Here is a 15,043-nt window from a genome sequence, read left to right as displayed (position 1 = left end):
AAAAGTAAACAAAATGCTGTTCAGGTGAGAGGAAAATGTTGCTGGTTAGGAGATAAAATGTTTCTTGGTTCTCAGGAGTTTTTAGAGGAGATTAGAAACTTTTTAACATTAAGTGACAACAGTATCACCCTTAAAATCTAGGATAGGGAAAAGTAGAGGAAACAACAAAATATACAAAGAAAAAGAGGTAAACATGGAAAATGAAAAAAAAAATTAAAGAAAAAAAACTGCAATAAAAATATAAAGAATATCAACAATTTTACCATAAATGATACCTCTGTATAGAGGCAACTGGCCCCCAATTCTGAAAACTGACTGAGGCTGACTATTGTTCCTCGTTAACGTACATTAGGGGATGGGAAATAATGTTAGTCTTGTGTGCTTTTAAGCAATAGATATCAATTATGACTTTTATAGTTTTATATAATTATTTATATTTTCATTAACTTCAATTTTGTGACTGATAGTGTGATAAATAATATAAAATATTAAATATTTAAGGAGTTTCTCAATTAAAAAAATATTAACAGCTTTCTAGGTCAAGATTAAGCACATTTTATATAATAATTATAAATGATATTAGGTATATACTGCAAATCTTTTAAAAACATTTTTATAATAATTAAAACAATTTCATTTTGATAGAAAATTTTATATAATTTAAAAGATATTGAAGTTTTTGGATGAGTGCATTTGGCTAAATACATATTAGCCCCTGGACTTACTTTAATTCCTGTTCATTATGACATCTAAAATTATGTGCTATTGAAAGATATGTGGAAGAGATAAGTCCTATGCTTTTACTGTACTGCTCTAGATAATATTACTCAACCGTAACAATATAACCTAGGATTCAACACCAAACAAAAAACAGATTTCATTTAAAAGTGAAGTAGTTAATTATTAGGCTAAGCAGAGCTAGAGGCAAAAATGAGAAATGTGCCCAAAGTATTTTAAAGTATCTTATAAAATCAACTTAACGACCAATATATAAAATGTCTTACCAGCTAGAGATTCCTCATATTTAAGAATGTGCTCAACTAGGTTATCAACAAGTTGAGTACAAGCTTTCTTCACAGGTTTATATGAGGAATCCTCTTCGGACTTCAACAACTATATATGTGTATATATAAAAAAAAAAAAAATCCCAGTATAATTATTCATTAGACAATAATAATATAAACGCATTTAATGTGTCCATAAGTAATAAGCTTTTCAACTGGTTATTAACAATTTAATACTGAAAATGCAAATTAATAAACAAAAATATGAACAAATATTTTAAAATATCTTATAAACCAGTAATTTATAGATACTTTCAAACAATTTTAGTATGAAGTTATTTAAATTGCTATGTGTAGGACCTAAGGTAGAATATGAGAGAAATGAGAACGGTGACCTTCCCTTAAGAGTACCACTCAATGTTAGTTGAATGATTTTAAAGAATGAGAATTCCATTCCTTATTATTTCAAGTTCTTTGATGTCTCAAAAAAGTATATTATGGGTTAATTACATTTTTAAAATAATTGTAACTACATCTGAATTGCACCTTATAATTCGCAATTATAAAACACAAGGCTGGATTTCTTCCCTGTGTTATCTTTACCAAGTTATTAATAAACAATGTTAGAAAAAATGATATGAGGAAAAGAGATCAATCTAACTATAGCCAAAAAATAAAACCAATCCAATCTTTCATAATAATCAGAGGTCAATGGTAAAGTCATCTAAGGTATATCTGTTTTGTTAATAAAGAACAGTTAATACAATTCTGGGGCTATTAAAGAAATTGAAATGTTTAATTTCTGTCAAGAGTTTCAGTGCTGTCCAATGTAACTTTCTACAATGATGGATATGTTCTATATCTGTGCTGCCCATTATTGCTGCTACAAGCCACATGCAGCTACAAAACACTTGAAATGTGGATAGTATAACTGAGGAATTAAAAGTAAATAAAAATTCAAGTTAATTTAAATGAAAAAACATGTGTGGCTAGTATGGGACAGCACAAGTTTAAACTTTCACTACAATATGCGTGGATGATTAAAACTGATAGCAATCAGCATAACATATCACACACATTTCCCCTGCTCCCTCCAATTTAAAGAAATAAATCAAAGCAAGAGAACTTCAATTTACCCAGTTACAACTCCGAACAGCAAATTCTCCTTGTCCTGCTCTATAACGCAACCTTAAGCAGCTATTAAAATTATATGCTACCCTGGTCTTTTTCAGGCAGGAGTAGAAAACAATCTCCTCACCTGTTTTTTCTTTCTGCTCTCCAAGACATCAAGTATACATAAAAGTATTAATCATAAATTTTAGTTCACGACATTGCCAATACTGGTATGTGCCCTTTTAATGTATTTACTTATAAATATAAAGATGTACTATGAACCTAACTCAAGAATATTTCCAATAACTTATATTTTCCAATGTACTCCTTCTTTTATCCCATCTTCCTGTCTAACTTTCAAGGTACCACTTATCAGGAATTTTACCATTTCTTTGCTTAAAAAAAATTGTCTAAGTTAAATATTGTTTATAGTTTTGCTGGATTTTCAACTTTCTGAAAGGTATCATACTGGATGTAGTCTTCTGCGATGTGCCTTTTTCACTCAACATGTCACTAACTGTAATCCAGGTTGTTGCATGAAACTACTTTATTCATTTTCACTGCTATACGACAGGCCGTTGTATGTCTATACTGCAATTCATTTATCCATTCTTCTGAAGATAGGTTAATTAAAATTTTAGTGGCATTAACGAACATTCTTGTCTCCTGGTGCACATATGCAAGATTCTCTTGGGTATATACCTTGGCGTGGAATTACTGGGTCATAGGATATATGAATGTTCAACTTTATGAAATAATGCTAAATGTAAAAACTTTTGTTGTAATATTTTCTCAGCACCAGTGTTTAAGAGATGCTATTTAATCCATCTTTTCTCCATCATTTGTTATCACCTAACTGCAACTTTTGCCAATCAAATGGGTGTAAAATGTGGTCTTGATTTGTATGTCCTATATTACTATGAGGCTGAATACCTTATAGGCCATGTGTGCTATCTCCTCTATGAACTGCCTATTCATGACTTTCTCCTGTTTTCCTACCAGGACTCCTGCCTTATACTGGTTTGCAGGACAGGAGTTCTTTACATATTTTTAACAATGATCCTTTGTTAGTTATATGTGTATCAAATATCTTTCCCAGTTTGTGACTTGTGTTTTCTTGATTCATAAATGTTCCTCATTTTAAGGCAGTGAAATTTATCAATCTTTCCAGGTTAATGGCTTTTGTGACTTAAGAAATTCTTCCCTAAGAAAGGTCAAAAATATATTCACACATATACTTTCTTCTGTAAATTTTAAAGATTTCCTTTAATCTATATGGAATTGACTGCTGAGTTGATTAAAAAAAAAAAAAATCCTTATGGATAGCCACTTGGCCCAGTCTCATTTATTGAAAAATCCATGCTACCTTAATTACTGTATCTCTAAAAATAAGTCCTGATATTTGTTAAGGCATATCAGTGTCCCTGCATTTTCAGAAGTGACAATTATTTTCAGCTCTTTACTTTTCCATATACATTTTTAAATCACTTTGACATGTTTGATGAATACTTTTCGTTTTTGATTTTGATGAGATCTTTTAATATCTTTCCATTTTGCATGATTTTCATTTTAGGTTTTATAGTTTATTCTCTGTCAGATTTTATTCCTAGTTTTACTAGAAGTTATCATTCAAGGGTATTAAATTTTAACAATGATTTCTCCTGTATCCTGACATGATTATTTTTTGTTTAATGTTAAATCATACACATGTGTGATGTTAAACCAGCCCCATGATATGCATGCATAGATATATGTATATATGTGTGCATATGTGTATGTAAACATATACAAATCTCTATCCATCTTTTTGATGCATTTCAAAGTAAGCTGCAGACATCAGTGTATTTCCTCTTTTTTCCTTTTGAGATAAAATTTACATGAAATATGTACAAATCTTCAGTATATACTTGCCCGGTTTTGTTAAGTGTATTCACCTATATAAGTCAAACTCCCTATTAAGATAAGGGACAGTCTTTCTCCATCTTTAACTTATATCAGGATCATCTGCAGACTTCGTTTAGGTGGGCCCCTACTTCAGAGTTATGGATTAATTAAGTCTGGGGTAAAGCCTTAGAACTTCACTTCTAACAAGTCACAGGTAATCTTGATAACTTTTAGAACCACTGATATAGATTATTACCATCACCCCTGAAAGTCCCCTCATGTTCCTTTCCAGTCAATCCCTGGCCCCCTGCAACCACTCTTCTGATTTTTTTCCAATATAGATTAGTTTAGCCTCTCCTAGAGCTTCATATAAGTGGAATCATAATATGTACTCTTCTGTGTAAGGCTTCTTTCATTCTGCATGTTTTTATTATTTACCTATGTTGCTGTATGTATCAAAAGTTTGTTCCTTTATGATATGGTGCACTATTAAGTTGTATGGATACATTAGGTTTTTTTTAACCCATTCACTGGCTGATGGAGACAGAGACAGTATTTGACTATAAACTCAGGCAGGAGAAATCAAGCTGCACCTTCAACACTTTGCTTAGAAATCTCCTCAGCTAAACATTCAATTTCATCACTTGAAGGTCCACCTTTCACAAAACACTAGAAGAGAAACACAGTTTAGCCAAGTTCTTTGTCACGTTATAACAAAGACTCACTTTTCTCTGTTGACTGATAGCATGTTCCTTATTTGCATCTGAGACCTCATCAGAATGGCTTTTAACCATCCATATTTCTACCAACATTCTGTACATGATTATATATATGCTTTAAAGAGACGGAAGCTTTCCCTATAGCTCTTCTCTTTTCTTTCTGAGCCCTCATCAGAATTGCCTTTAAATGTCTTCAAAGCAATATCAGTTTTTTTCTAGTATGCACCTCAAAAATCTTCTGGTGTCTACCAACTACCCAATTCCAAAGTCACTTCCACATTTTTAGGTATTTATTTCAGCAGCACCCCACTTATTGATACCAATTTCTTAGTATGGGCTGCTTTAACAAATACCATAGACTATGTGGATTAAACAACAGAATTTATTTCTCATAGTTCTGAAGGTTGGGAAGTGCAAGATCAACATATGGTTGGTTTCTGGTGAAGATCCTCTTCCTAGCCTGCAGATGGCTGTCTTCTTGTTGTATCCTCACACAGCAGAGAGCAGAGAGGTAATTTCTCTCATGTCTCTTCTTAGAAGGACACTAATCTGATTCATGAGGGCCCCACCCTCATGACCTAATTATCCTCCAAAGGCCCCATCTCCTAATACCATCACACCGGGGATTAAGCTTCAACATTATGTATTTTGGAGAGACACAAACATTCAATCCACAGCATTCTTTGAAGAATCCTCTTGAGGAAGGAGTTCCATGCACTACTGAAAATTTATACTGTTAATCCTTTCTCCAACCTTCCCCAAAGGAACCTATAGTCTTTTAACTGTGTTAAATGCACAGGTTAACTGTGCATTGGGGGAAAAAAATTATTAGACGTTTTATTACCAGACACTGGCTCTGAACTGACACTAATTCCAGGAGACCCAAAACATCACTGTGGCCCACCAACCAGAGTAGGAGCTTATGGAGGTCAGATGATCAATGAAGGTATAGCTCAGGTCTGTTTCACAGTGAGTCCAGTGGGTCCCCAAACCCATCCTCTGGTTATTTCACCAGTTCCAGAATGCAAAATTAGAACAGATTTATTCACAGGCTCACAGAATCCCCACGTTGGTTCTTTGATCAATGGAGTGAGGGCTATTGTGGTGGGAAAGGCCAACTGGAAGCCACTAGGACTGCTTCTACCTAGGAAAATAGTAAATCAAAAACAATACTGTATCACTGGAGGGACTGCTGAGATCAGTGCTACCGCCAAAGACTTGAAAGATACAGGGGTTGTGATTCCGACCACATCCTTATTCAACTTGCCTAACTGGCCTGTGCAGAAGACAGATGGATCCTAGAGAATGACAGTGAATCAGCATAAGCTTAAGCAGGTTGGGACTCCATTGCAGCTGCTGCACCAGATGACGTATCAGTGCTTAAGCAAATTAACACATCCCCTGGGATCTGGTGTGCAGCTATTGATCTAGCAGATGCCTTTTTCTCACCCCTGTCAAAGGCCCACCAGAAGCAGTTTGCTTTTAGCTGGCAAGGCCGGCAATACACTGCACTGCCCTGTCTCAGGGGTATATTAACTCTCCAGCCATACATTATAAATTAGTTTGCATGTTCTTGATTATCTTTCCCTTCAACAAGATATCACACTGGCCCATCACATTGATGACATTATGTTGATTGTACGTAGTAAGCAAAAAGTAGCAACTACACTAGACTTATTGGTAAGATGCGTGTGTCAAAGTGTGGGAAATAAATCCAACAAAAATTTAGAGGTCTTTTACTTCAAAGAAATTCCTGGGGGCTTAGTGGTATGGGGCATGTTGAGATATTCACTGTAAAGTAAAGAATAAGATGTTGCATCTGGTCCCTCCTATAACCAAAAAAATGACTCAACACCTAGTGGGTTTCTTTGAATTTTGGAGGCAACAAATTCCTCATTTGGGTATATTATTCTGGCCCATTTACTGAGTGACCTAAGAAGCTGCCAGTGTTGAGTGGGGCCCAGAACAAAAGAAAAGGCTCTGGAGTAGGTCCAGGCTGCTGTGCAAGTTGCTTTGCCACTTGGGCCATACGATCTAGCAGACCCAGTGGTACCTGAAGTGTTAACGGAAGACAGGGATGCTGTTTGGAGTCTTTGGCAAGCCCCCGTAGGTGAACTGCAGTACAGGTCCTTAGGATTTTGGAGCAAAGCCTTGTCATCCTCCATAGAAATAGCTCTTGGCGTGCTACTGGGCCTCAGTAGATACTGAATGCCTAGCCATGGGCCACCAAATTATCATGCATTCCGAGCTGTCATGAACTGGGTGTTTTCTGACTCACCAAGCCATAAAGTTGGGTGTGAAAAGCAGTACTCTATCATCAAATGTAAGTGGTATATACATGATTAGGTCAGAGCAGGCTGAAGGGCACATGAAAAAACGGCCTAAATGCCTGTGGTTCCCACTTCTGCTACACTACCTTCTCTCTCCCAGCTTGCACCTATGGCCTCAGCTGACCATGGGGAAGACCCTAGGGTCAGTTGACAGAGGAAGAGAAGACTTGGGCCTGGTCTATAGATGGGTCTGCACAATATGCAGGTACCACCCAAAAGTGGACAGTTGTAGCAATACAGCTCCTTTCTGGGATATCCCTGAAGGACAGCGGTGAAGAGAAATTTTCCCACTGGGCAGAACTTGAAGCTGTGCATCTGGTTGTTCACTTTGCTTGGAAGGAGAAATGACCAGATGTGTGATTATATACTGATTCATGGGTCATGGCCAATGGTTTGGCTGGATGGTCAGAGACTTGGAAGGAACATGATTGAAAAGTAGGTGATAAGGAAATCTGGGGAAGAGGCATGTGGAGACATCTCTGAATGGGCAAAATCCATGAAAATATTTATATCCCACATGAATGTTCACCAAAGGGTGACCTCAGCAGAAGAGGATTTTAAAAATCAAGTGGATAGGATGACCTGTTCTGCAGATACCTTCTCTGAGGATATCCGCCTCTTTCCCCAGCCACTCCTGTCATCACCCACTGGGCTCATGAACAAACTATCCATGGTGGCAGAGATGGAGGCCATGTATAGGCTCAGCAACATGGACTTCTACTCACCAAGGCCACACTGGCTATGGCTACCACTGAGTGCCCAACCTGCCAGCAGTAGAGACCAACACTGAGTCCCTCATATGGAATGATTCCCTGTGGTGATCAGCCAGCTACCTGGTGGCAGGTTGATTACATTGGACTGCCTCCATCATGGAAGGGGCAGCATTTTGTTCTTACTGGAATAGACACTCTGGATACAGATTTGCCTTTCCTGCATGCAATGCTTCTACCAAAACTATCTCCTGTGGACTTACAGAATACCTTATCTACCATAATGGTACTCCAAACAGCATTGCTTTTGATTAAGAAACTCACTTCACAGCAAAAGAAGTGCAGCAACGAGCCCATGCTCATGTTCCCGACCATTCTGAAACAGCTGACTTGATAGAATGTGGAATGTCTCTTTAAAGATTCAGTTACAGCACCAGATAGGTGGCAATATCTTGCAATGGCTCAGGCAAGATTCTCCAGCAGGCTCTTATGCTCTGAATCAGCACCGATACATGGTGCTGTTTAGTCCATAGCCAGGATTAGTCCAGGAATCAATAGGTGGAAATTTGAGGGGCATCACTCACTATTACCCCTAGTGACCCATTAGCAAAATTTTTGCTTCTGTTCCAGCTACTTTATGCTCTGCTGGCTTAGAGAGAGGTTCTAGAGAGGGAATGCTTCTACCAGGAGACACAACCATAATCCCACTGAACTGAAAGTTAGTACTGTCACCCAACTACTGTGTGCTCCTCATGCTTCTGAATCAACAACAAAGAAGGGAGTTAGGGTTCTGGATGGAGTGATTGATCCTGACTACCAAGAAGAAACTGGAGTACTACTCTATAATGGAGGTACGGAAGAGTATGCCTGGAATACAAGAGATCCCTTAGGCCATCTCTTAGTATTATACCAGCTGTGATCACATTACCAGTTACAGAAATAAGGACTTTAATTGCCAAGAGTATTTCCTACTTATTTTTTCATGAATACATTTGTGTGTGCGTGTGTGTGTGTGTGTGTGTGTTGTGTGTACAGAGGTGGGGGAGAGGGAAAGGGAGAGAGAGATCAAGAGGGAAAGTGAGAAAATATCTTTCTTCCCCCCCCTTATTCCTTTATCACGTAACATAAAGTGTACTGACCTCATATCATAGTATTTAAATGTTGTTAATCTGACATCACAGTACTTAAATTATGGGATATCAAGAAGAGTAAACATCACTCAAGGACTTCTTCTGGGGAAGGGGTTAGTGCATTTTTGGTTACATGCATGACAGTTGTATCACGTTAGGTAGAATCATGACCTTGTTATTGTCTTTATTTGGAGATCTAGTATGGTTTAAGGAGATGTATATGGGTGCCAAGTTAACAAAGGGTAGAACTGTGATGGTTAATTCTAAGTGTTAACTTGACTGGGCCAAGGGATGCCCAGTTACTGGTTAAACATTATTACTGGACGTGTTGGTGAGTAAAGGTGGTTCTAAATGATATTAGCATTTGAATTGTGGACTCAGCAAAGGAGATTGCCCTCTCCAATGTGGGTGGGGCTGAACAGAACAGAAGGTAGAGGAAGAGAGAATCCAACCATTCTCTGAGTACTTGAGCTGGGACATTGGTCTCCTCCCACATTTGGACTGGGATTTACACTATCAGCTTCCGAGGTTCAGGCCTTAGGACACAGACTAAACTACATACTAGGGGCTTCTCTGGGTCTCCAGTTTACAGACAGCAGACTGTGGGATTTAAGAGCCTCCATAATCACATAAGCCAATTACTTATAATAAATCTTTTCTCTGTCTCCCTTTCTCAGTATCTTGTTGGTTCTGTTTCTCTGGAGAAACATGACTAATACATGTCCCTTCTGAGTCAATCCCTGGCCCCCTGCAATCACTCCTCTGATTTTTTCCAATACAGATTAGTTTTGCCTCTCCTCGAACTTCATATAAATGGAATCAGAGTATGTAATCCTCCGTGTAAAGCTTCCTTCATTCTGCAGTGTGTTCATTAACGGTCTATGTTGCTGTATGTATCAGCAGTCTGCTCCTTTATGATGTGGAGCACTATCAAATCGTATGGATATATCCGTTTCTCTATTCATTCACTGATTGATGGCAATAAGAGTATTTGATTGTAAACTTCAAGAAGGAGATCTTGTTTTGGACTACAAAGGCCAGGAACAGATGAAATATAGTTTATTCAAGTTTTTTCATTGCCTGCATTTTCTTGTAAACTAAAAAAAGGCTGTAGTCTTAGTTCATAAGCGATGACAATGAGTGGCTCTGTGAAATTAATTCTGTGTACCCACCATAGGCTATGACAGTGGTTTAAATTAATTGAACTACTTTTTAGAAATAAAAAAAAATGTAAGGACTTTCATGATAGAACTTTTTCTTTCAAATACTACTGAAAAAAATCACAAAAAAGCTATGAATTCATTAGGTTATAAGGGAATTGAATTTCCATACATTTACAAAATGTGTATATGTAGTTAGTGGACAGAGTTTGATGCCTGTGTAAATATGAAGCTGTTTCATGTAGTACTTCAAGTTTCCCTAGGAAATCATATTCCATGAATTGGGAATCACTGATCTATACGAAGCCGACCCAACATAAAAATAATAATGAGAAATATCTGAAATTGGACAGAATGGAATGTGTGTACATGAATCCATGTGGAAACAGTAAGAGTGCTAATTATTTTTGATTCAAGAATTTCAAACAATTCCAGTAGTCCCTTTGTATCCTTCCCAGCTTCTCTTAAAATTTATGCACAGTGTTGTTACAACTGCTAAGAGTGGTTATATCTCCATCAGATGTATTTATATAAATATTTTTTAGTTTTCTTTATTTCATTAAACTAAACTCTGCTAGTCTAATGACTGTATCAGAAAGTCACAATGTCATTTTGGTAAACTAAATTGTTGGCAGAAACTAAAGTAGGAAAGCAATGAATAGGGAGCAACAGAAAGCAATGAACTAAAAGAGGACTAGAGAGTAAAGATATAAAGAATATAAAACTACTGCTAAGAGGTTATAAATCTAGTGTTCTCTTTTCTACTTCCAACTTGCTAATAACACATAGGGATATTATCTTAGATTCTTTTTATTAATACTAACTAATGACATTTCTGATAGCTATACTTAATTCTTACTTAAACATTTATTACAATTATCACATGAAACGTTGTTGTAGAGCTTTCTAGGAATTATTATGTCCCCTTTGGAATGGCTGACATAAATATAACTAAGACAGTCATAAGGCTCTATAATATAGAGCTAATTATTTGACTTAGGAGGGAAAGGATGTCAAATATATCATGTAAAATTATAAAATGGAAGATGATTGATGAAGAGAGTCCAAGACATTACAGACTGGATAACAGAGGCAAACATCATGAGGATGCTTAAAAAAGGCATCTTAAAAATTTTTTAAAAGCAACATATTACTACATACTACCAGAGGGCTAAAGTTAAAAAGAATGACAATACCAAGTACTGGTGAGGATGTGGAGCAACTGGAACATTGCTGGTGGAAATGCAAAATGGTTCAGCCATTTTGGAAAAACAGCTTGGCAGTTTCTCACTCACCACATGACCCAACAATTACGATCACAGGAATTTACCCAAGAGAAATGAAAACACCTATCCCCACAAAAACTTGCACACAAATATTCATAGCAGGATTATTCATAATAGTCCAAACTGAAAACAACCCAAAAGTCCATAAATTTGTGAATAAAGAAATTATTATACATCCATGCTACTGACACTACTCAGCAATAAAAAGGAATAATACATTAATACACCAGCAACATTCTGCTAGTTAAAAGAAGTCAAACACAAAAGACTACATGTTGTATGATTCTATTGATATGAAATTCTACAAAAGGGACAACTGTAGTGACAAAAAGTGAATCAGTGTTTTCCAAGGACCAAGGGGAGAGGATCAACTACAAAGAGGCACAAGGAAGCTTTTAAGAGTGATATTCTTTACATCACTGTAAATAATTATTAAAGTTAATCAAAATGTACACCTAAAATTGGTGAATATTTTTGCATGTAAGTTATGCCTCAATAAAATAATTTTGATTGATTGTTAAAAATATTGCTAAATACAGTTTTATTACTAAAAGTATTATTAAAAATAAAAAAGTAAACAAATAGACTTAACAGATAGTAAATTATTGACATAATCGAACAGAAAAAATTACTTCATGATAGACTTTTAATGGTATTGTTTAGTGAGCTACAGATAAAAAGAAATGCAAAAAAAATCTTAAACTGTATCCAGTAATCTTACTGTTAATATAGTAGGGCAAAGCAAATAGGAAATTATGTCCACTTCCTTGGAAATAAGATTTTTAGCCTAAAGGAAATAATAAAATCAAAGAAGCAGAATCTCATAATCTTAAATTTGAATTAAAAATATCAATATAAATTCTTTATTTTTTTCTTTCTAAGAAATGTGTATCTTTTAGCTCTATCCTCTGAGAAGGCCCAAAGCTATGATAACCCGTTAGCAATGAACATCCACAGCACCCAGATTATTCCCACCAAAGGGATTCAGGGCTCTTTGGAAAAATGGTTGATTTCAGGTTTGGGACAGAAAATGTATAAGTTGAGTCTGGGGCATCTTGTAGAGGCAGAAAGTAATCAGGCTACAAAAGAGTAATGAGGTTATACCAAAAAGATACAAGATCGATTTGAAGGGACTACCACTGGGCAAAGACGGGACAATTTGAGCTTCAAAAAGAATTATGATTGCAATAAATTAAAATACAAAGATACAAAAATCTTTTAGTTCACACTGATACTGACAGGAAAACTCATTATTCTGAAACTTGATTAAGTAATGGAAAAGAATAAAGTATTTCCCCTGCCCTTCCTGTACAAACTATATTTTACAGTAGCCGAATATTAGGACAAAATTCCTCTTTAAAGAAGAATCCTTGCTAATTAATATGGAATAAATAAAATAACTAGAAAAAAATCAGTATTTTGCAACTTCTAATGAAAATAATGAATCTAGGTAGTGATCTTTTAAAACCAGTCCTGAAAGACTGTATAATAGATGTACCAGGCAATCAAAATCACTGAAAATGTAACAACCAAACATTATGTGCCTCTTGATGTGAGGCAATAATATTTAGCATTGCCTGTGAAGTATTTCTGTCTATACTCCTAAAACTGAACTTCAGTATTAGTAAACCTCTAGATCTAACTTAAGATTTTACAGAAAAAAATGGTGGACAGAGGAACAACTTAAATGACACCAGAAAGAAGAGGTCTATGAAATCCAGAATGTGGGACACTCTACAGGAAAACATGTAAGTGGCATGAAAAAAGGAGTGAAGGGTTGACTATTATAGACTAAGACTTAACAGCCATGTCAACCAAAGCAACCGCAAACCAACTATAAAAATACATTTTTGAGACAATCAGGGAAATGTGAACATCGACTAGGTATTAAATATTAGGAAATAATTTTATTAATATTTATTTTGATATAGATGATAAAGATATTCTGGTTATTTTTTAAAAAGTCATTTCTGTTAAGATCAATACTAAAGTATTTATGGGTGAAATGATACAAAGTATGGGATTTTCTTTATAGTATTACAGCCAAAAAAAAAAAAAATTAAAGAAAAAAAAAAGATGGGGGAAGGATAGAGATAAATATTAGGAAAGTGCTAACAATTTTTGAAGCTGGGTGATGGGTACTTCTATCTATTTGAAAATTCTTAAATAAAAAAAATTCATATTTCAATTTATAAAATTTTTAAAGAACACTAATTATGGTTTAATCCTACACTACTATAGGAAATTCTACATATTTTATAACATGTCAAATAATGTAAATATATATTTAATGCAATCTATATACCTATTTATAGATCTCATGTCTATCATCTATATTAAAGGGATAAAAAAATTATCTAGAAGGATGGGAAGATAGAATATCAATATTAGTGATTTAGAAAACTTACTTGTAGCAAGCAATTGAACAATTCATTAAACAGGGATATTAACCAAAACATTCAGCCTAATATATTGAAATAAATTTTCCCTACCACAAAGTATATACTTAAAAAATAACTGAAAAACTTCTTTTAAATCATAAAGTCTACAAAAACTCACGTTTTGAAGAAGTTGCTCAAACCAGTCATAGCCAGTATCTCTGCATGCTGCAACCTAAGGGGAGAAATATGGTGAAACTATCAAAGTCAGAAATTTACTTTAAAATATACTTTTGCTATGCTATAGCCTCAAGTATATAAATATCCAAAGTTCTAAATTAAAAAAATTATTTTTAGAGTAAACTATTTTTTCAGTGAGCCAATAATTTACCATGTTAAAGAACTTTATTCTAAAAATATCTTAGAAGACATTCAAGAAATTAGTTCAATGTATTGAAATTTTTAAAATGGTATACATTCTGAACGGTATTATTGAATCAAACACTATCAGAAAAATCTGTAAGGTCTAAAAACAATAAAAATGGAAATGTTTGCTTCTTATTTTCCTTCTAGATAGAAGATTTAAAGACAATAGTGAAACTATAGAGTTGATCATGTAATCCGTAATATAAAATTTCTTATGTTCAAAACATGAACAGTATTCTGTGTCAAGAAAAATTGTAGCTTATGTATATAATTAAACATAATGAAACTAATCTTAATTCATGTTTTCTGAAAAAGGTAGAAATTACTATCTCATTTCAGGTTGCCATCCATGGGTTATTGTTATCTTTTTATCCACTTCTCCTTTCCCTTTCAGTTTTCAATCACTGGAAGAATCTGGAGAATTTTAATATCAGTGCTTAAATCAGTGGATGCCAAAAAGTGGGGCTAGGTGAAAACAACACTCTCATCTTACTTGCATCCCTTGAGTACATCCAGAAATATAAAGGAAGGGATGTAGTAGAGAATAACCAAATATCTTGTCATTGTCTCTCCCTTTGTAAGACAAGGCAGACCTCAATGAGGTTTGTATCCACAGGGACCACCCTTGTTCCAGTCCTTCTTACCACATCAGTGATATTTAAAATTTTCCTTGTCATTGCTTCTTTGTCATTGTGTGGAGTTGGAGTAAACCAGAGTTTCTGGAATGTTTCATTTACTAATTTCTAGAAGAAAGAAAAATTTCAAACTAAGTAACTAAAATGAATGTGGCAAAATTCTTAACCCCCAATTCTCGTTAAAGCCCAAAACAGAACTATTAAAAAACAAAAACAACATATAAATAACTACACAAAACACAAATTACCAGAAACTATTGGTATGACA

The 15,043-nt window shown here is 35.1% G+C and overlaps 1 protein-coding gene across 3 annotated transcripts in view; it reads right to left on the bottom strand.

The window, feature by feature from the left end:
* Positions 1 to 15,043, bottom strand: part of NIPBL (NIPBL cohesin loading factor) — a 200,703-nt gene that overhangs the window by 28,793 nt on the left and 156,867 nt on the right. For all 3 annotated transcript variants that reach the window (XM_059916247.1, XM_059916245.1, XM_059916246.1), the window contains 3 exons: positions 14,785 to 14,883; positions 13,896 to 13,949; positions 1,005 to 1,113 (listed from right to left, as the gene is read on the bottom strand). In XM_059916247.1, coding sequence (XP_059772230.1) covers positions 1,005 to 1,113; positions 13,896 to 13,949; positions 14,785 to 14,883 — 262 coding nt within the window. The remainder of the gene's footprint in view (positions 1 to 1,004; positions 1,114 to 13,895; positions 13,950 to 14,784; positions 14,884 to 15,043) is intronic.

The sequence above is a fragment of the Balaenoptera ricei genome, chromosome 3 (assembly GCF_028023285.1).
Source record: "Balaenoptera ricei isolate mBalRic1 chromosome 3, mBalRic1.hap2, whole genome shotgun sequence".
NCBI lineage: Eukaryota > Metazoa > Chordata > Mammalia > Artiodactyla > Balaenopteridae > Balaenoptera > Balaenoptera ricei.
This window is presented reverse-complemented; position numbering and strand designations above follow the sequence as displayed.